General features: G+C 40.2%; 1 protein-coding gene across 6 annotated transcripts in view; it reads left to right on the top strand.

Moving 5' to 3' along the window:
* The window catches only part of DCLK1 (doublecortin like kinase 1), a 351,515-nt gene that overhangs the window by 313,126 nt on the left and 12,620 nt on the right, over positions 1 to 25,769 (top strand). For 3 of the 6 annotated variants that reach the window (XM_007960118.3, XM_007960117.3, XM_007960122.3), the window contains 3 exons: positions 1,131 to 1,211; positions 13,462 to 13,575; positions 18,671 to 18,744. In XM_007960118.3, the coding sequence (XP_007958309.1) occupies positions 1,131 to 1,211; positions 13,462 to 13,575; positions 18,671 to 18,744 (269 nt within the window). The remainder of the gene's footprint in view (positions 1 to 1,130; positions 1,212 to 13,461; positions 13,576 to 18,670; positions 18,745 to 25,769) is intronic. The other 3 variants (XM_037986817.2, XM_007960116.3, XM_007960121.3) reach the window with 1 other exon arrangement.

Here is a 25,769-nt window from a genome sequence, read left to right as displayed (position 1 = left end):
TTGGGTGCAAGTCTCTCCTTTTCTTCCACTGTCCAGGAACCTGCCAGAAAGGGAGTGTCAGAGAAAAGCACAGGCTAAAGGAGATGGGGCGATACAGCTGCAGGACTGGGAGCTCTTCAGGAACCTGTCCAGCTCCCCATGCCATCACTGCATGACCTGAGGGCTCATAGTTACTGACAAATAGGACCATCTGCTATACCTCTATAGCACCTGCAAAGGGCATTACACACAGCAGATGCTTTCACGAGTTCTGGTCTCAGTTAGAAAGTGAATGAAGAAGGCTGAGTGAATTCTCTCCTTCAATGAAATGAAATCACCCGCTTCCCGAGTGGTACTATAAAGCCTGTGTATGTAAGGAACTGGATAACGCATATCTAACCATTTTGTGACACGGGAACTTCTAATCCAAAGTGGACACTTGCATAGCATACTCATCGTTAAGACCCAAGTAGAGCATTCCTGGTCCAAGTCCATTTGAGCTCATAAGGAAGTTCCGTTAATTTCAGGATGATAAAATTGTTTAACTCTTAATAGTTCCGTTTTTGTTTGTATTGATTTGTCTGGAAATTGTTGAAGCAATTTTAACTTATTTCTTTAGAGTTCTTTAGCTACTAAAGGATCAAGTCTATCTTGCCACCTAGCTGTTGGCAATTCTATGTCTTTCCTCATTCCTTTCTTTCAAACCTAAGTATGCTGTCTTGAAATTAGGGGGAAAGTTTCATTTTTCCTTTCAGCTGCTAAAGTGAAATTTTAAGTCAAGTGTTTTTTTAAATGTGACTTCTATATTAAACTAATTAATAAATTTGTCTTTAACGTGCGAAATGCTAGACAAAGAAAGGAATATTAATTCCTTAACTTGTATGATTTGTTTCTTTTCTACAAACATTTTTATGAAATTGATTTTGATATTAATTTTTATTCAACCACAAGCTATGTCTTTATAATTCCAACTGCTTACCATTTGTAACTTTTGAAGGTGATCAGTAGCCACAGGTAAGTGGAGTTGATGTATTGAAGATTTAGAGCTTTTACAAATGCTTTTCGAAACTAAAAGAGAACTCTTGCATTTGCACACATCCAGCGTTTCACCTTAACTTCAGATAAATGGACTCTAGTGTTCCCCTTCACAGGAGCTCATTACCATGATGCTGTTGGTCGACGTAGATCAGCGATTTTCTGCTGTTCAGGTCCTTGAGCATCCCTGGGTTAATGTAAGTGACTTGCACTGTTTCCTGTGTTCTCTCCTCACATTCCTTTTAAAAATCTGTGGCAGATTTTCTAATGCTCTTGCCTCCTTTTGAAAGTGTTGTGGGCCAGGCGCAGTGACTCAAGCCTGTCATTTTCAGCCTTTGGGAGGCTGAGGTGGGTGGATCGCCTGAGCTCAGGAGTTCGAGGAGAGCCTGGGCAACATGGCAGAACCCGATCTTTACCAAAAAGTATGAAAAATTAGCTGGGCATGGTGGCGCAAGTCTGTGGTCCCAGCTACTTAGGAGGCTGAGGTGGGACGATTGCTTGAGCCTGGGAACCAGAGGTTGTAGTAAGCCAAGATCATGCCACTGCACGCCAACCTGAATGACATCTAAAAAAAAAAAAAAAGTGTTGTGTTTCATTTTGTTCCACCCCCTCATATGTGCCAGGACAGTTACAGGATCTTAGACTTGTTCCATTAGGGCATCTGATGTATCCATTACGTTTTATTCTGATGAGACTGCCTTCTTCTAACTAGTGAGGTGCCAGTGGCCTCAATCTTCTACCCCACAACCTGCTTTCTGAGGTCCAGATTAGAGCTGAATAATCATCAGGAAGACATAACAGACTTTCTGAGTCAGTCCTGCTTTTTGCATGATTGATTCCTACCAAAAGTACAAGTGACCTAAGGATTTCTGCATACACCTTGGGCTACTCCGATACAGCACTTCTCAAACTTGAATGTGCTCACAGATCGCCGGGAGATCCTGTTAAAATGCGGATTCTCACACAGTAGATTGGAGGCTCTGCATTTCTAAAATCTCCCCGATGCTGCCTCTGTGGCTCTTCTTTGAGTGCAAGGGTCTAATGATATTTCATTAACTATGAAGGAATTCTCCAGAGCAGAGTCATTATTTTTTAACTTTGTATTTCTCTACAACGGATGGGTAAAATTAGTTTTGATTAATAATACTCATAGTTGACTGGGCGCAGTGGCTCACGCCTGTCATCCCAACACTTTGGGAGGCTGAGGCGGGCAGATCGCTTGAAGCTAGGAGTTTGAGACCGGTCTGGTCAACATGGTGAAACCCCGTCTCTACTGAAAATACAAAAATTAACTGGGTGTGGCGGTGCGCACCTGTAATCCCAGCTACTCAGGAGCCTGAGGCATGAGAATAACTTGAACCCAGGAGGCGGAGGCTGCAGTGAGCTGAGATTGTGCCACTGTACTCCAACCTGGACAAAAGAGCGAGACGCCATCTCAAAAAATAGTAATAATAGGCTGGGCACAGTGACTCACACCTGTAATCCCAGTACTTTGGGAGCCCAAGGTGGGCAGATCACTTGAGGTTAGGAGTTTGAGACCAGCCTGGCCAACATGGCTAAACCCCGTCTCTATTAAAAACAAAAAACAACAACAAAAAATAGCTAGGCATGGTGTCATGTGCCTGTAATCCCAGCTACTCGGGAGGCTGAGGCAGTAGAATCACTTGAACCCAGGAGGCGGAGGCTGCAGTGAGCAGAGATTGCACCATTGCACTCAAGCCTGGGTGACAGAGCAAGACTCCATCTCAAATAATAATAATAATAATAATTATTATTATTATTATTATAATACTCATAGTTAATACTGATAGAATGCTTAACTTCTAGAGTCTGCCAGAAGTATTTTAAGCATCTTATATACCTTTACTGTATTGTGTTTGTACTGATTGTGTTCTTCTCAACAACATTATAACTTTGTAATCTAGTTTCTATGGTAATCCCCATTGACAAATGGGGAAGCTCCATCATTAGGTCTAATGGCCAGAATAGAAGACAGATATAGGCTTGAATATATATATGGACATGGTCATAGAGGTGGACAATCATAAAATTGTCAGCTCATTGATATAAATTTTACCAGCCTCCCTACTGCACTGAATCATCTGGCTGTACATTGAAGGCAACAAAATGTTCCATTTCTCTGAATTGTCACCTTGGTGAGTAGTCGAGTGATTTGTTTTGTTTTGTTTTCCAAAACAAAAAAAGCTTGAGGTCAAGGCATGATTGAAAGCACAGCCAGCGTGTCAGGTGACTACATAGGGGGTGACAAAATTGGGATCTCATTCATGTCCTGCCACTTGATGGCCATAGGTCTAGGTTCCAGCATTCTACATGTCTGAATGTGATTCTTCACACTCCAGTGGGAGGTTATATACAAATAACAGGAGAATAGATCTGAAAATGAGCATGTAGAGCTATGCACTGAGGTTTATTTTAAGGCTTCTCATATGGCAGAATTTTCTAACTGATGTACAGACATGCAAAAATAGTAATCCCCACAGCCCTAGGGACAGTGGGGCTGTCCAGCCAGTATCCAGCAGTGGTCACTTCCAGCCTCAGCAACATCTGCATTCATCCCAGGGTGCTAAGCAAAAATTATCCTTTTCTATGAAGCTGAAAAGATTAGGAAGCATCTTACTTGAGCCTCATCATAAGCCTACAAGATAAGCCGGATGGGGATTATTGTACCCATTTTACAGATGAGGAGACTAAGGCTATGCAGGGTGATTTTCTCAAAGTAGCCAAACTTGCAGTTGAGCCAGAATTTGCAGCCAGATATCCTCACTTTCAGCCCAGGTGTTTTAAAGTCCCATGCACCTCATTACATCTACCCCACCCTTTGTTATACATGAAAATGTGGTAATATTGTAAACAGGTAGGTATAATATGGACATTGTCATCATTGTAATGATTGCAACCTTTACAAGTCAGCAACCTTTCCAAACTCACTTACCCAGTCGTGGTACCTTTTTCTTAGCTGTGCGGGGAGGAAGAGGCACAAGCCAGCTGTAGGCTCTCTGAGTGGCAGTAGTTGGTTCTGATTGATCCACGTGTTAATGCTGTATGACAAAATGCTCTGATTCCTAGTGCCAATGGTTCAATTCAGTATATATAACTGAACACACTCATCTATTTGTGCTACTTTTTCTTATGATGCTTGAAGAGCCCATCCTTTGCGAGTCATCCTTGTTGTTACTTAGGCATTTTATCTTCGCTCAAATTGTTGAAGAATGGTGGCTTGTTTCAAGGTTTTTGTATTTGTGTCTAAAGCACATTTTAACATGACAGACGCAATGCATTGTGTAGCTAGTTTTCTGGAAAAGTCAATCTTTTAGGGATTGTTTTTCAGATCTTCAATAAATTTTTTCCTTAAATTTCAAAGAAAAAAAAATAAAAGCCTACCATCCGTAAATTGTCAAATTGCGTATTAGCTCTGGAGAAGCTGAGACAGGGTAACCACACAGAAGAAACTAGACAATCTGAATTTGACATGTGGCCTTAAAAGGCTCCCGAAGAGCCATAGAGGAAAGATATTCATAGATGACAAATAATCATTTAAATTTTGCTTTTTTTTTGAGACAGGGTCTCACTCTGTCACCCAGGCTGGAATGCAGTGGCACAATCATGGCTCACGGCAGCCTTGACCTCCTGGGCTCAGGCAATCCTCCAGCCTCAGCCTCCCAAGTAGCTGGGACCCCAGGTGTGCGCCACCACAACTGAGTAATTTTTAAAAAAATAATTTGTAGAGATTTATAAATGCATTTTTATTAGAGAGACATTGTGTGCCAGCCCTGCCCTCTAGGAATAACGTCTGATATAACCAGACAGTTCCAGGGTAGTGAGAATGGCTACCCCAGTCTGCTCTGTGGGGAGACTTCCCAGAGCCCAGAGAAAGAGGTGCCAGAGCTCAGTCCTGGAGAAGACTGGGAAGAAGATATCTGACAGTCAGTTCCAGCAGAATGTGCATGTTTGCTAGAAGATAACTTTGTAAGTGTGAGCAAATTTGTTTATATACATGAGGGGTCTGAAATGCTGTTGGGAACAGCATGAATCTTCCCGATTCCATACCAAATGGCCCTATGTTAATAATATCCCAACTCAACTGTGGTAAAGAAACAAAATGAAGAAGCCTTCTGGCTGTTACCAGTGAAAAAATAGGTTACTCATTATGGCTATATATACATGTCTCAGCAGTAACTTTCCGCCTCCTCTACCTGGTTTTGTGCACATTTTTACACATGATCCCACTTTGCTGATAATTAGGTTCCATGGCTCCCTCTGGATCTTAGACTTTTGCTGTCCATTTCAGTTTTTCCTCTGGATTTCCTAAAGGCATTTTCTAAAAGCAAGGAGATAATTTAAGTAATCATCTACGAGATCAAAAACTAAAAAAAAAATACCCTTTCTGTAATTAAAACAGACCATCCTAAAAAAAAAAATTGGTTTTAATAAAAGCTTTTTAAAGTCTTGATTAAGTGAGTGCTTAACTTTTGAAATTATCTTTGTGAAGTAACTAAATCAGAAAACAGATTTTTTCTTCATCTGAAAATAATCAATTGTTAAAAGGAAGCTTTCACAATGAATGTTTAGTATTTGTTGACATCTCCAAGTACAACAAATGAATGACCAAGCAAATGAAATAAATTAATTAGAGATTTCAAAGAATATCTGTTTAGTAAGACATTTAGTATTTGGCAATCAAATTATATGTGATTACCACAAAGGAGAGAAGCGGGGAGAAAAGTACTAATAATTATGTGAACCCTAAGGATGTTGTCAAAAAGCTCTTCCTCTGCTCTCATTAGTTCTAATTTTCTCTGTTGCTTATTCCATGACCTTTTTACTTGGCATACTTGGAATTGAAAAGGCAGTCTTGGCTGGGTGCAGTGGTTCATGCCTGTAACACCAGCACTCTGGGAGGCCGTGGCAGGTGGATCATTTGAGGCCAGGAGTTTGAGACCAGCCTGGCCAACATAGTAAAACCACATCTCTACTAAAAAACAAAAAACAAAAAACAAACAAAAAAAGCCAGCCCAGCATGGTGGTGGGTGCCTGTAATCCCAGCTACTGGGGAGGCTGAGGAATGAGGATCCCTCGAACCTAGGGGCAGAGGTTGCTGTGAGCCAAGTTCGAGCCACTGCACTCCACCCTGGGTGACGGAGGGAGACTCTGTCTCAAAAAACAAAAACAAAGAAACAAAAAGAAAAAAGAAAAGAAAGAAAAAGAAAGGGCAACCTTATACAAAAGTAGAGCATAGGGAAGCAGAAAGGAAAACCTAGTTGGCAAAAGTCACCTGTTTTAGCCTCACTCCTCTAAGGAAGCTTAGAGTTTCCTCTAAGCTCACCTTTATTTTTCACACGTCCTGGGTCCGAATCCCGCCATGCTCCACCGTATTCTTGCCCTTTGCTCTGTTGTTGAAAGAGTCATGAGCAAGGCCTCTCTGTGGATGGTTCTAATGAGACACATGAACAAAGTCATCGTCAGTAAGCAGCCATGTGTCTGGAAGAGGAATGTAGACTCGCGGAGGGAGCATCAGCTCACTCGCCTGTGTAACCTTGAGCAAGGCTTTTCTCTTCTTCGAACCTGTTTTCCTATCTATGAAATAGAGAAAATAGGATTCTCCTTCCCACTTGCTGTAAGGATGGGAAAAGGATCATATAGTTGAAGAGTCTGAGAGGGCAATCTTAAGTCCTAGCACCTTGTAGGTACTTAGCAAATATTTGGTGAATTTGAGTCTGAGCCAGATGACAACTGTTTCATCCATTGCTATGTGCTGATGAAATGCAAATTGTCATTAATGTTGGTGAATGAGAAGCTTGATTAAGGAAGAAAGACTGTCGCCCCCAAACATGATACTGTTTGTGTGTCACAGATCCAGATAGATAATATGTGTATCACCAGCTCTGATACTTTATCCAGCATCACAGCTACTTTGTTTAATGTAGTTACAAAATGCCAACAGAAATTATCCCAGCTACGTTTCTTTACCCTATTACCCATCTAGTGGAGAACAATATGATTTAGGCACATTTATTATAATATAAGAATAAAATAGGCAATAATATGTCTTGACCTTTCCAGGAATTGGAAAGAGAGTTGAGTCACTTTCCCCACAAATGATGCTTTATTGATAGAAAATGTAGGTTCATGATAAGTTCATAAACAGAATTGACATTTCCAGAAAAAAATTCTTATATATAAATAGGATCAAATTATCATCATTGTGATATTTTAAATATATTGCTGTCATTCTATTTTTATTTTCAAAATGTTCATCTACCTTATACCAGAGTTATTCTTCTGATACTCTAGGATGCTATAATTTTATGAATCTGTGTTTTACATCAAATTATTCTGCCAATTTTACCGATTTAAAAAACTGAGGGTTGGGCATGGTGGCTCACACCTGTAATCCCAGCACTTTGGGAGGCCGAGGCAAGCAGATCACCTGAGGTCAGGAGTTCAAGACCAGCCTCACCAACATGGAGAAACCCCGTCTCTACTAGAAATACAAAATTAGCCGGGTGTGGTGGCTCATGCCTGTAACCCCACCTACTCGGGAGTCTGAGGCAGGAGAATCGCTTGAAGCTGGGAAGCGGAGGTTGCGGTGAGCCAAGATCGTGCCATTGCGCTCTAGCCTGGGCAACAAGAGCGAAACTCCGTCTCAAGAAAAAAAAACAAACAAAAAAACTGAGACTCAAAGGAGTCTTGCCTGAAGCCCACTGGAGCCTCTAACACAGATCTGATGCCTGGGTTTTGCCCCCAGACATTCTGATTTAATTAGTTTGCCCTGGCTCCCTGGCATCAGGACTTTTAAAAGCTCACAGGTGATTATAACATGAGACCAAGTTCAAGAACTTTTGTACTAGCAGAACAGACTGGTTTAAATAAATCAAGTATAGTTATTTAACCAATTGGAGACTTTCTGTCACCTTCCTGGCCTTTACATTTTAATTTACCTACTATATCCCACCTACATACTCTTTTGAAAAGATTCTGCTAGGTCAAGATATCCAAAAAGAAAAAAGGAACAAGAGAAAGAAGAAAAAATAGAAGTCTGGATAATCTCCCAAGATATTCTGTGTTGACTAATAAAAATCAGCCCTGCTCACACACACAAAAATGTAAACATTCATCTTATTGTGCTGGTAGAATTTGTTAGAAATTAAGTGAAACCCAATGACACTGTAATAATATATAAAACCACTTATTTATATTCATACATTTTAAATGATGACATGGAATTTCAGTTTCTATATGGGCATTTTATCCTGTCCTTGCTCTAAGATAAATCTTAACTTGCTTTACATTTTCTCCCAAAGTGCAGTGTGAATTGTAGACAGAGAATCCTAGGGCCATGTGGAAGAGAGTCAAGGGGACTGGGGGTGTCGTGCAGGTGGAGATGGTTAACAGGAGTCAAGCACACTGGGAGGTGAAGCGGAACTGCTATTGAAGAGTCCTTTAATGACCTTGGAATTGTTTAAAACTAAGTGGGAATATTCTAGCAGTAAACTGCTCAAGACTGCCATGCTTCTCCTGAGTTTACAGATATTATTAATAATAGAGTCTGGCAATGAATACACTGCAAACCAGATCCATGATTCAAAACCAAAAATCCACAAGGGGATGAGAATTTTCTAAAGCGTGACGCCTGAAATGGTTTCCCAGAGGAAAGTGAGGAATTCACACTACAGAGTGACTTAACATCCTTTCCCCTACACGCCTCCCCACAGCTCTTCCCCAGTAACCCCTAGAGAAACGGAGACCAGGAGGCCAGGTCTCCTATGGACAGTGGTGAGAGTTCATTTTCCATTTTGCAAACTCATTTTGTTCCTGTCAGTTGCGATGCTCTGCCAAGTGGAGGATGGGAATTTCTAAATCAAAAACTACTAACCTCAAACCACAACCAGCCTGTGTCAAACTTCAGAAACTACCACCAAACCAGAACGTATGGTAATAATACTACAACTGTTTGTAAAATACTGCCAGATTTGTCACGTTTAGAAAATGCATAGCACATTTTTGGCACGCAATCTATTCTGAATAATGGTGATAAAGATGTATATATATAAATGTATGTTTTTAACATCCCTATTTATTTTATTGATGCATGACAATAAGTTAGCTAAATCTCCGTCATCCATCTGTATGGCGCAGGTACAGATTAGGTCCCTGCAAAGCCAATTGTTTAAGTATTTTTATCCAATTATGCTGAAAACCTTCAAAATTTATATAAAAACACTGCAGACTTTTTCATTGTCATGGGTTTGTGTATGTACATGTATATGTTTTACCTACTCCAGCTGAGACACCTTATTTCATTGGAAAAAAATTCTGGAACGTTTTAAGATTTATGAAGTCAAAAGACTCTGACAACTCGTGAGAGTTGTTTCGCTACTTGCATTGCTTCAATGTGAACTAATAACCCAAGGGAAGCTCAAACCTTCACTGGAATTTAAAGCTGGAGGCCTTCACCTCCAGGCCTCAGTATCTGAAAGAGTTGCTAGGAACCTTGACAGGAGATTAGGACCAGGACAGGGCTGGGAAATGATAAGGAAATCCATTGTGAGGAGGCTGGATAGCAAAGTCCTAGCTCAAGAACTGGCAGTGCGGGGAAAGCCAGGTGAAGGCAAGTTTCTGAAATGATGCCAAGGGTGGGGAGTGAAAAGAAGGTGGGGTTATTCAGCAACAGCTGAATCTTTCTCAGTAAGTTAAGTAGGGGCTGCTCTTATGAAGACCCAGCTATCTTTCCCCATATTTGCACCCAGGCTGGTAAACACAGCCTGTGCCAGTCATAGGGCAACCCTGTTGGCTCCGTGCAACTTTATTCTGCCCAGTGTCAGCCAGGCCTTGTGGCGCTGCTTGCTGCACATAGGATCCTAGAGTCCTGGCTCTAATAGGTCACGTTGACACATCCCAGATTAGTGGACACCCAGTCTCCACTTGACAGAGAATTTCTAACTGTTCCACTGGGTCCCTGAAATGTTCAGCATCTCTTTTATTGACCACCAGATGTTTCCCAGGGTCCATTAAGTCGTGTCCAAATATTCTCTGGTTTTTTCGGCCCCGATTCAATTCTCCTTCCCCCTCACCACTGTGCCACTTTCATCATGGAAAAGATGATTCACTGAGTATTTCCATTGAGCAGTTAAGCAGCCCTTTTGTAGCTGATGCCATGCTAGTGAGCATCCTCAATTCATGCAACCTCGTGTTGGGAAAAAGAACAGAGTTTCAGGCTCGGTTTGATGCTGACTCAACCACTTTCTAGCTGTGTGATGTTGAGAAAATGATTTCACCTTGCTGAGCCTCATTTTGCCGATCTTCAAAATGGGACTAATAAATAGACGGAAGTTTGAGGAGGAAAGCGATCATACATATTAATAGCAGTTAATGCTTGTTTCATCTTCCTCGCCCTGCCATACTCTTACCATTTCCCTCCCCTGCACCTCTGCTCATTCTCTCTTTGTTTCATCTTTGCCCCAGAGAAAGAAGTAAACCTATACCTCCCCCAGGCAAACCACTTCACTTCTACCCTCTGTGCCTACCCTGCTCTTTCTCCTATCTTTCAACTCTCCCTTTTCACTAGCTTCTTATCCTAAGACCACAAATAGGCTCAAGTTGCTTTCATCCTAAAAAGAAAAACCTTTCCTCAACCTTCTCCACAATCATGTTTTTCAAACTATCTCATCATCGAAGCTCATTTGTTCGCTTTGCCCAAGGTAGCCTGAAACTCTACAAAGAGATGGTAAGAAGTACATGTGTAATCTTGGGGGGTGAGGCCAGTAGGGCACCCAGGGTGGCCCCTTTCATTCTGGCAGAACCCAACACTCTGCCAAGGCATGATACTAATATTCAGAAGACTTTCAGTATCATTTTATCCCTTGTCAAATGTTGAAAAACTCTCAAAAATTCTAACTTAGGTTCCAAACGCTATTGTCCAACTTAAATTCCAGGGGTGGTTTCATTCACTAGTTGTTTGTTTGTTTGCTTGCTTGTTTTTGTTTTGAGACGGAGTTTCGCTTTTGTTGCCCAGGCTGGAGTGCAATGGAGTGATCTTGGCTCACCACAACCTCCACCTCCAGGCTCAAGCGATTCTCCTGCCTCAGCCTCTTGAGTAGCTGGGATTACAGGCATGTGCCACCATGCCCAGCTAATTTTGTATTTTTAGTAGAGATGGGGTTTCTCCATGTTGGTCAGGCTGGTCTCGAACTCCCAACCTCAGGTGATCCACCTGCCTCGGCCTCCCAAAGTGCTGGGATTACAGGTATGAGCCACCGCATTCGGCCTCATTCACCATTTTAATAAAAACATTTTATATATACACCATTGAATTCACCCTTGTGTTTAGAACTCTGGATGCATAATCCTAATTCCTTGTAATTATCATCTGACTTCTCTTTCACTTATAGAGTGAACCAAGAGCTGGATAATGTACTATAAAAATACCTCAGTAAAGGGAAGGTAGTCCTTCACATTTCTTAAACTTACAGTCCTCTTATTAAAAAGCTGTATTCCTAATGGAGATGAAGACTTCAATTCTGGAATCTTTTGGGTACTCATTTATGGCCAATCTTCTCCTGTTTTTTCAGCTTTCTCTGCCATTACCATGGTACATAAACTCTTAACTAGAGACAAACTGTTTGACTTCTTGTTTGGCAGACATGACTTTGTAGCTTCCCCCTTGCACACACTACATACCAAATATCACTGTCCCTCCTCTCTGCCTGTCAACACACTCTCCATCATTAAGGGCCAGGACAAGTCCCATTATCCCTCATGAAGTCGGCTGTGCCTGTTCACAACAGAAAATATGCCCTTTCTCCTCTGAACTTCTTGGGTGCGTCTAGCTGAGCCATCCAGTCATGCTGCCTTGTAACAGCTCCTTTTTATCTTGTTGGCCTGTTTCACGATTTTACATAGTCTGTGCGTATTTTGTCTCCTAATTAGCCTGCAAGATTCTGGTGGACAGAGATCACATCTTCCTCCCACATTCTGCTATTCCTAACATAGCCCTTGACAAAGTCGGCACTTCATGTGGCCCTGCTTCTGTTCCCTCCCCAAGTAGCATCCCCACTCTACTGGAATTTCACCTTGTTTGTAACACCAAAAAATAGAAAGAGTGCAAGTTGATATAATGAAAAAAGCACTGGGGGTTTCCAGAAAAGCCAATAGAATGGATTGTGCTTAACCCGGGGATAAGTGCCTTGGAACAGGCCCAAGTTATGAAGAAAAGAAATGGAGCAGAGGGTCTAGGAGAGGAGGGTCCATGCCTGTCTTTGCTTGCCATCGTTTCTCCCCCACCTACTGGAGTGCCTGGCCCATTTAGGCATGCAGTTAATGTCCATTGAATAAGTGAATGTCCAAATGCTGAAAGAAAAAGCAAATGCCTTGTGGAGGGACCAGCTCGTGCAAAGGAGCCAGCACATTATTATGCTTGAGAAGCAGCAGACTTATTTTCCTGGGTGGAACCAAGAAATTATCTGCACAATGATGGAGAGGAAGAAGAAAAGAAAAATAATGAATGGCATCGAAGTGATTGCCAGGAGTTTCTTTTTAGCAGTGAGTTGCAAACGTTCTATTATCTGTTCATTCATTTATTCCACAATTGAGCATCTACTATGTGCAAGGCACTATGCTAAGACCTGGGGATTCTATAGTGAGTGAAACACAGTCTCTGCCTTGAAGGATCCTGCAGCCTTTTCATCATGAACTCTAGTAAGTGGTGGCACATACTTATGACCCTGGTTATTGCGATTCTAACAGTATTCAATACCAGAGAACCGTGTATCCAGCCTCAGTCATAGAGGGCTCCAGCAGAGAATAGAGACCTTGGTTAAAGTGAGCTCCAATATAAACTACGTCATAATGACAGATGATTTGAAGGCAGCAAGAAAGATTTAAACTTTAAGGAAGATCTTTCTGCCTGGAAGGCTGCCTGGGATTTTAGTATGGCCAAATGAGTAGCTGTGGAACAAGCCTGAGTTTATTTATGGGCCATGCAGAAGCCCCAGCTTGCCAGCCAAGACCCTTGGCTTTGAGTCTAAATAATAGGTTAAGAGGAAAAAAAAGTATTAAAAAGAAGATGTTCACATTGAATTTTTTTTCTGGTCATCTAGATTAACTTGCTCTTTGACATGTTCCTAGAGCCGTGGTTGGCATCGATTTTACTAGAAACCAAAAACAGAAATAATTTTTTTTTGAAATTTAGAGACAAATCTCTGAGGGTCAGATGACACAAAGCAAATTAGTTTTAGAGCAGATGTGGAAATGAATGAGACCTTGGAGCAGTACTTCCCACAACAGTGTTTCATGAGTAGACGTTGGTTGGTTTATTTCTGACATCTTATGAATTCTAAGATCGCTACCTACGACTGGAAGATTTGACCTTCATTTTTCATTTATCTCATTTTCTTTCATTTTCTCTTCTCTTTATTTCTTTTCCTCCAGGATGATGGCCTCCCAGAAAATGAACATCAGCTGTCAGTAGCTGGAAAGATAAAGAAGCATTTCAACACAGGCCCCAAGCCGAATAGCACAGCAGCTGGAGTCTCTGTCATAGCAGTAAGCATCTGAAATATCCACCTATAACTTTTTTAAAGCAACCCACCTAAGAGACAGGCATTACTCAGGAGATTTTCCAGCCAGAGACAGCAGAATGGGTCATTTCTTTAGACAGCTCAGCCACTTAATACACTAGAGGAGGTATGGGACTTATATATATTATGTGTTTCTGCAGATCATTTCCCTCGGCGTCACATCATTATCCAACACCTCCAGGGTGTCTTGCAGTATATATGAATTTTATGATTTATTTATTTAAAACCGAAAACCTCCCCCCTGCTGGACTCTGTGCCAACGCAAACTTTTTGGCTCTAAGAAAAAGAGTTCATAGTGTCCTTTTGCTAGAACCTAGAAAGGAAAGGCAAGCTGAGAGAGACGACATTGCAGGGAGAGCTTGGAACACTATGGATCTTGATACTAGACCTAAATTAAAGTCAAAGCATAGCAGAAAGCTACGCGGTGAGATTTTCCGTGAAATTGAATTACTGTGAACACCCAACGAAGTCATGATGTCTTGCTCCTTAGAAATTTCTGTTCTTAAAGTTGAAGGTCTTTCAACATTTACTATTTTATTGATGCGGCTGCACACGGCCTTTTTTTCTGTTCTATACATGCAGACATACACTACATGCAATTTGATCACAGCTCTAGGCAAAGATTAAATTGGGCCGAGGAATGATGAAACCTCATATTTCCTGGTGTCGTATTCTAGAGTAAATATATTCAAGTTCTAATTACTTGAGTTTTTCATAATTTCCTCTTTTTTTTTCAGAGTATGTACATTTTAATAGCATATTCAATCTGAAAATCACTTGAGCTGTTTTTCTTCTCCAAACAAAGAATTTAAGACACTGTGATGTGGACTTTTTCAAAAGTATTTATGCTATTAAACAGTACCTCTCACTCATGAGCAGTACTGAATATCTAACTTCTCTGGGTGTTTTTAGTTTCTTTCTTTTTTTTCTTTTTTGGTTGCGTGAGAGCTCTAAATAAAACTGAGGATAAACAAGTGATCTGTTTGATACCACCAGTCCCAGATCTGGGTTACTAAATATTTGATATGAGGTTCCAGGATTTGCAAATGGTACGAATGCATGCATACACGCTCTCGTACTGTTTACATTTCACGTTTCTCGATTGAACCCTTTCAATAGTGATTTACATGCGTGTGAGCAACTGGCACATGTGTAAAGTGAAAAGGAATGCCTACTCTTCCAGATGTTCCTCAGTGCCGCTGAAGTTTTCAAACTTCAACTTGTTCCTGCCCTCTATCTTTAATGCTTTCTAAGAAAATTCAGTGTGGAGGTAAACTAGCCTCTACATCTTCCATAGATGGTCAGTGTTCTTTGTTCTGAGCTGATGATATTCAGTCAGTAATTTTTGAAAGCAACAATCTCATAGTGATTCTCTACTAAACCAGACATTCTAGACTCTGTTTCCATTGTTTGTTCAAGATATAAGTCTATTCCAAACATGTGATTCCACAGTTTTCTTTTGGAATGGACTGCCAGCACGCTTGTCCATGAAAGGGACTGTTTTTCTCCTGCTGAGGGCTTACGGCTGCTAGAGAGTGCCTTTTCCACCTCTGTCATTTTGATTTCGTTTTCTTTTTTCCCTGGTCTTTTATTTTAATCAGTCTTTGGTTAAGTTTGCCTTGGTTGCTCAGTATGGGTTTGTTCACAGTATTCTAGGAGTCTTACAATGACTAAGGGCAGGAACGTCAGGGCAATTTTCCAATTGACAAACAGCACATATTTGAGGGGAAATCCTAGTTTAATCAAAGTTGGATAAATTCTGAAGCCTTATCCATATGAATTCATTAAAACCTCATCTAGGTGGATCTTAAAACACTCGTTAGTATTTGAAGATCAAAGATCCACTATTTTTTTTTCCTAAATGTCATGATTGGACCACTTTGAATGCAATTTTGAATGCAAGTTTCTCAATTCATCACTAACACGGTTTCCATGGAAACTGCACAAACTGGTAATATACTTACAAATTGTAAAGTGGGCTGTGTAATGCTGAGTTATGCATTGGTTGCATGCTTGTTTAATCTTTACCGTTGCAGAGGTTTTTGTCTCTTTTAAAATAATTACCAACTTAATTCAGATTCAAAATAATTGGCTGGTTTCAGAAAACTATATCTTAAAAAGTGCCTGTCAGATCTACAGCACAATTCATATGTTAACCATCAGCATTCATATTTCAAGCATAAAAGAGAATATCAATGTAGATTTCAGAGGTTGTTTTAAGAGAAACTGGTCTACCATACTATGTACATTTAGGCACCTTCTCTAGAATGCTTTTCCCTCATAAATATCTCTACCTTCTAGAAGAACTTGGCCAAGGTCAGTAGCCACAGGGTGGGGCTGGGAATTAGAAACTGGCTATTTTGGCCCCTTCATTTTGTTACTTTCAGAATAGCACTGGATATATCCAATTATATTGCATAACCATTTTTTCATTCTTAAAATGCAAAGGCTATCAGGGGACTATCACAGGAAAAAGAAATCCTGGCATTAAATAATATTCCAAAGTATGACTGCCAAGAAAGACTATTCTGCTATGAAGCAAAATAAGTGGGAGGTAGAAGAAAATTTTTTTTATAAATGATGCATTCTATAAAGACTATTTGATAATTTAATAATTTAATATAATGATTAATTTGCTCACATCATTAAAAGTTCAGGAATTGATATAATACAGTGATGAATTCTATTTGATAGATTTATAAAAACTGATTTCAGCATAAATTTCATTCAAACAGAATTTTCCTGGGTATATATGCTCTCCCCAGAGGCTACAAAATAATGTATTTTAAACCACCTTTACCATGGGACTAATATTTTAGAATTACATACACCCTTTAGAATTTTTTAAAAATTATTATTTAGGATGTAGTGTTAGTTTGTGGTTTGGTGGCGGGGTGGGGTGTGGGGAACCAACAATTAAATAATTGATTTTTAACTAGTGCTTCTCATTTCTTAGTTGGAAACCTAATTACCTGCTGGAGATCACTAATGCTCATAAGAGAATCTATGACACTTTTTTCTTTCTTAGAATGACAAAAGAAAAAGAAAAAAGCATACTGTCATAACCGGCAGCCTCTCTCACAGGTGCAATTTATGATATGAGCATAGTTTAACATGTACTCATGTTCTGAACTGTAGTGTTTTTTGTTCTTGTTGTCATTTTTTTCTTCTGCTTCACACTCCCTACATTATTGAGACCAAAGAAAGGACAAATGATAACCTTATGTTAAGGTTGCAAGAGGGCCTCGAGTTGGTTAGGACAGTAATTACTAGCTGGAGGTTCACTGGGATCACACACCCTCCTGAAGGAGGAAAGGTGCTCTGACATTAGGTCAAGCCTTGGGATTAGGTGGAAGCTATTGCATTCCTTAGAACTGCAGCATTCTGTGCCTCTCAGAGATACTCCATTGTCCCTCTGCTGCCTTTCTCAGTAGTTGGGGGATTTAAAAAGAGAGAGAGAGAGAGAGAAAGGGAAACAAAAGGTTATTAAAATGCAATTTATAGACATAAAATGAATTAGAGATGACATTTTAACGGTGAACTTTTTGAGAGCTGAGGGAAGAGAGAGAGGCAATATTAGATTTGCTCAGCTTGATGAAGAACCGATGACTAAGATGTCAGTTCCAATTTATTTTTCCTCATTTAACACTGTTTATTATTTTAACCAATAATTTTCCTAATGCTTTAAAGTTCTTCTTTTGCATTTTGCTCATGCAAATAGAGCACTTCAGTCTAATTGAACAAATCCATACTAATCAGCGTGCATATAATTGTGACACTGGGAAGCTTAGTTCTAAAATGAGACCTGTTATATGACACTTTGCCTGTAGATGGCAATAGAAAGCTAATTACTAAGTAGCTGTCTGTGGCCAGGCATACACCTTCATCTTCCTGAAAACAAGTATACTCAGTTTTTTTCTCAATAAAAGGAAACATACGTTTCTAAAAAGATTAAAACCTCACATTGCATTTTATGAACACTTGGATAGCCTAGTTTATAATCAGAACACCAAATCCTCCAAACAGTTTTTAGTTTAAATGCCTGGTGCCCTGGCATGTTTTTGAAATACCTTTGTGAATTCAGAAGTAGAAACTGTCGTCAGCATCACACCAGTAACGCACTTGAAAGAACACGTAAGCCTCTCTCTGAAGAAAGGTGTCCAAGTCGCATCCTCTCGCAGGCAGAATGGGGAAGCGGGCACGCAGCATGTTTAGTGTTCTTCAGGTTGGGGGATTGAATCTTTTATTCCCAGGTAGCCAAAAGCTAACATCTTATTCCAGGATGAAAAACTTTGAGAACTTCTCCTGTCTTCTATTTATTGTACTTTGTGTTAATCATAAGCACTTAACTGTACATATGCATTTTTAATATACAGTGAAAACTATTTTTTGTTTTACTTCATTTTCCATATTTTCATAGAGAAAATTTATTGACTGTTTTATACTCTATCTTTGTAGTTTAGAAATGTAATTAAGATTCACCTTTAATTAGATCATATACCTTTTATTAAAAAGGAAAAGAAAAGATTCACCTTTAAGACTAGCTCTGCTTTTGAAGATTAACTCAGAAATTTAAATTGCTGTAATTAATGAGGTTTCAAAACGTGATTCTTGTCCTCTTTCATTTCATAGTTATGAAGCCCTCAAATGTAAGCCTTATGCGGTAATACTCTATGGGGTCCAATCTGCTTTCTCTGAAGTGGCTAATGCTGATTTCAGTACTTTATTGAATTGTGAAACATTTTCTATTCTATGGCATATGAAGAGGTGTTTGTATCTTTTGAAATTGAGAGGACATGTTTAAAATGGTCATTCAAAAATTTGTTTGATGAACTACATCTATTTGAGCAAATTGGCCTCCAAAATATTCATAAGGGATTAGTGTCATTTCCTGCCTTTTTGTTTTCAGTATGCAGACTTAGGATATTAGCTAGTTACCCTGCAGAAGAGGCATCGTAACTATATATACATATAGAATCAATGAAGAACAGCTTGGTCTGGAGTCTTAATTCTTTAGCACAATGTTGATCCACTGAGTTGCCCCGTTTCTCTCTGCTCAGCTGGACCACGGGTTTACCATCAAGAGATCAGGGTCTTTGGACTACTACCAGCAACCAGGAATGTATTGGATAAGGTATGAGATGGTGCAGCTCAACAGTCAGTGTTTCCATGGCAACGTGCTGGCAGTCTCCATTAACCAGTTCCTTCGGTGGATAAACATGCTTTTGATTTGTTATCCAGTCCATATGCTGCTTTATCGGTTTCATTTTAATCTTGATTGAGATGCCACACCCCCTCATTCCTTTTTTTCACCCATTATTCACACTGACATTTGCCAGCTTTCTTTCCATTGCACATGCTCAGTATCAATTTTCCTTATGGTTAAAAGGACAGTATATTTAGTGCTAATGCCAAAGCATTTTCCTGATGTTGCTAATTAAAACAATGATTTCCAGTGCTCTTCTGTCCCTTAACAAATGGAAGAACGATAGCACGCTGGTGTGTGTTCTATAGAAGTATATACTGTCATTTTAAAGTCATCAAGCCCAACCTTGACCTGATTAGATGGATAACAATGCATTTACACTTTAGTAGTAGAAGCGCCTCAAAGTACAATGGGCTATAGAATGCATTGTGTGTGTTGGTAAGCTTGTGTTTTCAAATTCTCCACCTTTTGTTTTGTTTTTGTTTTATTGTTCCCTCTTCCCCCTGGAAATCCCTCTATGTATTAGCTATTGCATGAATTTATTTTTTAATATTTTGTAACTGTCAGATTATTTAGCCGGCTTCTCTGCTCAAGCAAAAGGGATTACGGGAGGTATCGATTTTTTAAAAACTGGGTTAAGAATTCTATCCAATCGCTTTCTATTCCAGTCAACTGCCCTGGCATTTCCTTCAAGGGGCATTGTTTATGTCTCTTTAAGTTATCCACAAGCAGGATGGTTTTTGATGGTTTGAGAAATGAACTCTGAGAAATCCTAGGGAGCTTGTTTTCTCCATCTTAATGTTTCTGAAATGATCTCCAGGTAACGCTCCACGTCTTAGTGTTTGAAAAAAAAAAAAATTCCATTGGTTTTGGCATTTGTTTTCTCCAAACTCTGGAGCCTATCTGTAGTAAGACAGTAGCTGTCTGATATTGTTTCATGGTTAGACCGCAAAGTTTAACCAAAAAAATAAAATATATACGTATGTGTATATATGCATATATAATGTATATGTGTGTATATATATTTTATATATATATATGATTTTAGCCCCAGTTGTTACTCCTGGTTATTTTTCTATAATCAGACACTCAAAACATAGTACATAGGAAAGCAGAAAGGGGCATACCTTGACAAATGATTCAGATATACTAAAATCATGATCATTTCCAAATCTGTTTAAAGCAAGAAAACACCCAAAGCGCAATAAAATTTTCTAAGGTCATTGTTGACATAGAAGGCTATTTGTGTCTTCTCCGTTTATAATGCATGTAGGAGTTGCACATTCATTTATTTAGTTTACCTATATAATTGGCCTTATAGATGTAGAAAGAACTTAATTTTTGACTTTATTTTGGAGGGAGGAGGGAGAGTTCATCATAATCTGCCTTTGTGCAGACCCTTCTTTTTTGACTTTATCACAGAAGAGAATTCATCCATCTTTTACTTTTACCTGGAAGAATATATACTTCCAGAAGATTGCACCTATCAGGAATGCACATCTCTATAAATTTTCACAAACTGAACATGCCCCTGTAGGCAGCACCCAGATCAGGCACAGAACACTGGGGGCTCCCTTCCAGGAGGGTCACTTCACCTCAAGGGTAAACATTGACCCTAGAGTCTAGCCACATTAATTAGCTTTGGCTGGTTTTGTACTTTATATAAATTGAATCACAACGTGCTCCATCCTTTTAAATTATGTGTCTCTTAATGTCAGGAATATTAACCAGAGATATAAGTGTAAAGTTAATATACAATTAAAAATAGGCATCAAGTATGTCTAATTACAGTTGTGCACATTTGTATTATAAAAATTGTACATATAAAGTCACCTAATTTCAAAAACCTCTGGAAAATTAAATTACTGAATTTGTGGGATTAAGGATGGGAACTAAACCCCAAGTAAACACAATAATTAATAAACATAGCCAAGTATAAAAAGGCCATTTAACTAAAATCCTAGTGATGGCTCCCATCAGCAGACAAAATGGCACATCCCTGAATAATGGGCAGGAGCAGATGGGAGATAATCTCTTTTTTCTTGCGCACATAAACTGCTCTGTTTTCCAGCTGGGGCAGTAACAACAATGTTTATCGTTAGTGCTGTACCGAACAGCGCACCCAGTATGTAAAGCTAAATTGGAGAAATGATGCTAAAAACTCATCGGCATATATGCTTGATTAGGAAGTTTTATAATGCCATTTAGCCCCAGAACGTACACGCTGTCCTTACTGATTGCAAGTGCTTGCCTTTTATCTCCGCAGAAGTGGGAGCATTTGTCTAACCATGGTGGCAGCCAACTTCCTAACATAAACAATCATTACAGGCGAGCATCCCTGCTCCCAATTGTTGTGTTTAAAGCGCTCATGGCTGTTTTTACTGCTCTAAGCAGAACACTTGGGAGTCACGCTTGCTTTTTGTAAAGCAGATCACATAAGGGCACAGGCTGGGAAAACCATCTCCTCAGGGTGCCCAGAATGGGTCTGTCCCTCTTAACTGGCTTTTTGGTGATTGTAGACAAATAGTGGGGGTTGTTTTCCCCTTTCTCTCCGTTCTCCAGCCTCATACCAGAGAGCTGCTTCCAAGGGAGCAGCATCCTTCACTTGACCCATGCGTCCAGGAGATTTTGCTCCTGTCACCCAGAGTCCGGGGGGGATGCTGCCCCAGGAATGAGCTCACTGGGCTATTCCACACTCTCCTAAGAAGACACCATTTTCCCCTGCTGCAGGCCACTGGAAAACATTTGCATCCCGTTACATTTTCCCCTTCCTGGAAATGCATCCTTATTCAAAGGGGACGTGGTCACACACATTTCTACCTTCCCAAGTGAAGCTGTCACCATGGCAGGTGCTATGCCCTGTAACACATGGGGAAGAATCCTGCACCTTCAGCCTGCAGAACAGGGCAACAGCCAGAACCGGGTAACTCAATTAAATAAAACAAATATCAAAACAAGACATAAGCTAAACATGAGGAATAAGATAAAATGGGGAGGCGAGCTAGGACAAAAGGGTGGTTGAGTTCCCAGGCATGACGTAACTAAAATGTGCATATTGGATTCGAGCACCGTGCTGAAACAGTGAGTAATGAGGCAGAGCGGTGGCGGCCGCACGCCGTCTTTGCAAGGCTATTAAAAGCTGTCATGCTCGGTTGTTAAAAGGAATGGGGTCAGTTAAATGCATCTTGCTCCGCGCAGGTTTGAGAGAACTGTTCCCTTGGAAGCCAGGGAGGAACCTCCGTGCCATGTGAGAAGGGATCTAGGGCCAGCCTCGGTCAGAAGCAGCCAAATGTACACAGCAAGTTGCAATGCATTGAAGGTTGCTTGGTGGCGAGTTGTCCTGGCCTTGCTCTGCAGAGTGAGAGTTCAGTCCCCGCGGAGAGCCAGAGCATGGCTGGCAGGCAGGGCAGATGCTCCACCTACTCCGGAGGCTCCCTCTGTAACAGAAAGTTTGGGGGGTTCAGTTTAACACATCGAAAAGTCATAGGTTTAAACTTCAAAACCACTCAGACTGTGATTAGAGAGAAGTCTCACGAAAGTAGTGAGGATTGGTCTTGCAGTTGTACCTTGATACCCAAGCATGAGCTATTAGGCCATAGTCTCAAAAGATGAGTGACACCTATGCCTGTAGTGGCATGAAGGTCACCAAGGGTCATTAGAAAGAACATGGGAATAGCGAAACATCTGTGTTACATTTCCCAACTCAAACAGGTTGCTCACTGAGGTTTTATTTTCTTTTGTTTTGTTTTTAGAGGCCCCTTAAGAGAGGATTCCAATGACATATAAGTCTTTTTAAAATGTAGCTTACTTATTATTAAAAATGAGAAAATGCCATGGCATTCCAAGTCTTAATCATTGAGTATAAATTGAAGAGAGATTTTAACATCTTCCTAAGATTCCTGATGATTCCAGATCGACTGAAAATTGTGTAGTATCATATTGATTCTGCCCTTGCCCCAGAACCTCTTTTCCTCATTTTGACTTAAAAGTAAACATCTATGCTCTTTTCTACATATTCATTCCTGCCATACTTTGTGAATGCTCCTTAGTGAGGTCATTGAGAGGATAGAGGTTTTATGAGGTATAAATGTGCAAGAAATCATACATAAAGAACTTAATTATAAGTATGACACACCTTTTATTAAGAAACGGTGTGAGGCCGGGCGTGGTGGCTCAAGCCTGTAATCCCAGCACTTTGGGAGGCCGAGACCGGCGGATCACGAGGTCAGGAGATCGAGACCATCCTGGCTAACCCAGTGAAACCCCGTCTCTACTAAAAAATACAAAAACTAGCCGGGCGAGGTGGCAGGTGCCTGTAGTCCCAGCTACTTGGGAGGCTGAGGTAGGAGAATGGCGTAAACCCAGGAGGCGGAGCTTGCAGTGAGCTGAGATCCGGCCACTGCAGTCCAGCCTGGGCAACAGAGCGAGACTCCGTCTCAAAAAAAAAAAAAAGAAAAAAAAGAAAGAGTGTGAGTATTCATAGGCTGAAATAAACAATTTTCAAATATATGTCAGTCACATGACACTTTTAGAAATTAAAAAGTCTTGGAGGCCGGATGTGGTGGCTCACACCTGTAATCTCAACACTTTGGGAGGCTGAGTCAGGTGGATCACCTAAGGTCAGGAGTTGAAGACTAGCCTGGCTAACATGGTGAAACCCCATCTCTACTAAAAATACAAAACATTAGCTGGGTGTGGTGGTGGGCACCTGTAATCCCAGCAACTCAGGAGGCTGAGGCAGGAGAATCATTTGGGCCAGGGAGGCAGAGATACAGTGAGCCGAGATCACACCTCTGTACTCCAGCCTGGGCAACAAGAACAAATCTCTGTCTCAAAAAAAAAAAAAAAAAAGTAATGGAGATTGAGATTAAATTAACTTAATTAAAGATTGGCAGCCCAGTGTACAGAGAGAGTATGGCTTTGGAGTCAAGAAGCCCTGGGTTTGGATCTAGTCCACCCCATTTCCTGCAAAGCAACCTTAGGCGAGTTACATTCTTCGTCTGATTTTCAATTTCCACACCTACAAAAAGGAGAAGAGTGTTATCCACCTTCAAAATCTGTGGTGAGGATTAGATTAGCCTGCCTGTGCAAAAGTGCTTTCACACACCCCAGCCCAAAGAAGAAACTCAAAAAAAAAAAAAAAAAAAATTGATATCTGTTTCCCTGACTTTCAAGAGCAAATCACCCACTCCATAGATTTTCCTGAGAAAACTGATCTCTCTTCAGAGAGAGGCATTTGTTATTAAAGTAGAATCATGAACTTTTCTAATGCTCTGATTAGGGTAAAATGCTCAGTAATGTATATGTTATATTTCTTGTGAGTATGTGTGGCATTATGTTTTACCTGAAGTAGCTATAGCCAAAAATTCTGATGAAGTATAAGTTTAAAATGTGATCCTCTAGGACAGAAATTGGCAAACCACGGCCAATGGGCCAAATCTAGCCCACTTCCTTTTTTTGTAAATAAAGTTTTATTGGAACACAGTCACACACATTCATTTGCAAACTGTCTATGGCTGCCTTTGCCCTACAGCAGCAGAGTTGAGTAGTTGAGTCAGAGAACCATGTGACTTGCACAACTTAAAATATTAACTATCTGGCCCCTCCAGAAAAATTTGCCAACACCCTTTCTAGGGGGAAAATATGTCTAAATTAAAAGGCACCATCTGTACAAATGCAAATTCCACAAGAACAGGATTAGGGCTTATTAAAAACTGTATCTCCACTGCCTAGTAGAAGATGCCTTCAATCAATATTTGTAAAGTTAACAAATAAATTATTGAACTCTCCAAAGAAGGGACCATTTTTTCACTGATTTTCAGGATAGACATGTTTTTGAAGAATTTGGGATCCATCAAAGTTTGGACAATCAACTCACGTACGAGATGCTCCAGAATAACATCCCACTTTTAGCAATCCAGGACTAAGCTTTTTGGCAAGGTTAAAATGGTTTCTGCAATAAAAGGAACTACCCCTGACTCACCTGCTTTGTAGGCACTACATTTTCATAGATTTTTTTTTTAAGGCAAACTGTGTTTTTGGTTGCTGTTTAGTTTACTCATATGATGGAGAACAAACATGGCAATTCCATGGAGGCTGGGCTCCTATAAGAAAATCAGGGGCTGTTGGGCAGAGGAAGCACACGGATTTTGTCCTGAGCTCAACCCCCACCAATTGACTGTAATTTTAACTGTCTGATAGGAGGCCATCAGAAACCCACTGCAGAGCTAGGCCAATTTAAGACTCTATTAAGAACCAGGTCAGCAGAAGCCTATGTTCAAGATTAGTAGTGCAGAAGCATAAGGTCAGCTCTCCCAGGAAAATGGGGAATAATATTTAAGATAATCATGCCAAGAAAGTAAGCAGCTTGGAAGGCTACTCAGTTGCATCCCACGAAGGCCTCCTTTTGCCATTTTAATGGTCGTCTTTAAGAAAAGCCATGCCATGTCTTCAGATAGTGTGTCATTTCTGGCAAGACCTCAAAAGGATATGAAAGCAAAACAAAACAACTGCAATAAGCATGAGAGTAAGCCCAATAAAATGAGGAGGGTGGATATTTCAATCGATTTGTCAGTTTAATTTTACTAGCAAGCAAAACATTTCCAAACTGACAAGCAAATCGTAATGTAGTCCCCACAGAGTGAGGGTAAGCAAAAGAAAGGGTTCCTGAGATTAATGTCCCAGCAGCTGCATCCCCAGTTCGGTCTCCTAGGCAGTATGAATAATGGATGGACTAAAAGGCAAAATGCACAATAATGTTCTTTTATTAATGAAATGAAGACTATATGTGATGGCTAGCAATAAATTAAGAAAAGCAAAAAAGGAAAAGCAGTCAACATTTGCCTCTGAAAAATGCAGTTACTTAAATCCAATAATTACTGCCATGACAGAAAACATTGCCTCACAATGAAAATGAGTACATCTCTTGTGAATCCTGCAAGTATTGCAGAACA

This window comes from Chlorocebus sabaeus, chromosome 3 (assembly GCF_047675955.1).
Source record: "Chlorocebus sabaeus isolate Y175 chromosome 3, mChlSab1.0.hap1, whole genome shotgun sequence".
Lineage (NCBI taxonomy): Eukaryota > Metazoa > Chordata > Mammalia > Primates > Cercopithecidae > Chlorocebus > Chlorocebus sabaeus.
The sequence above is the reverse complement of the archived record's forward strand: the minus strand, read 5'-3'. Positions and strand labels throughout refer to the sequence as shown.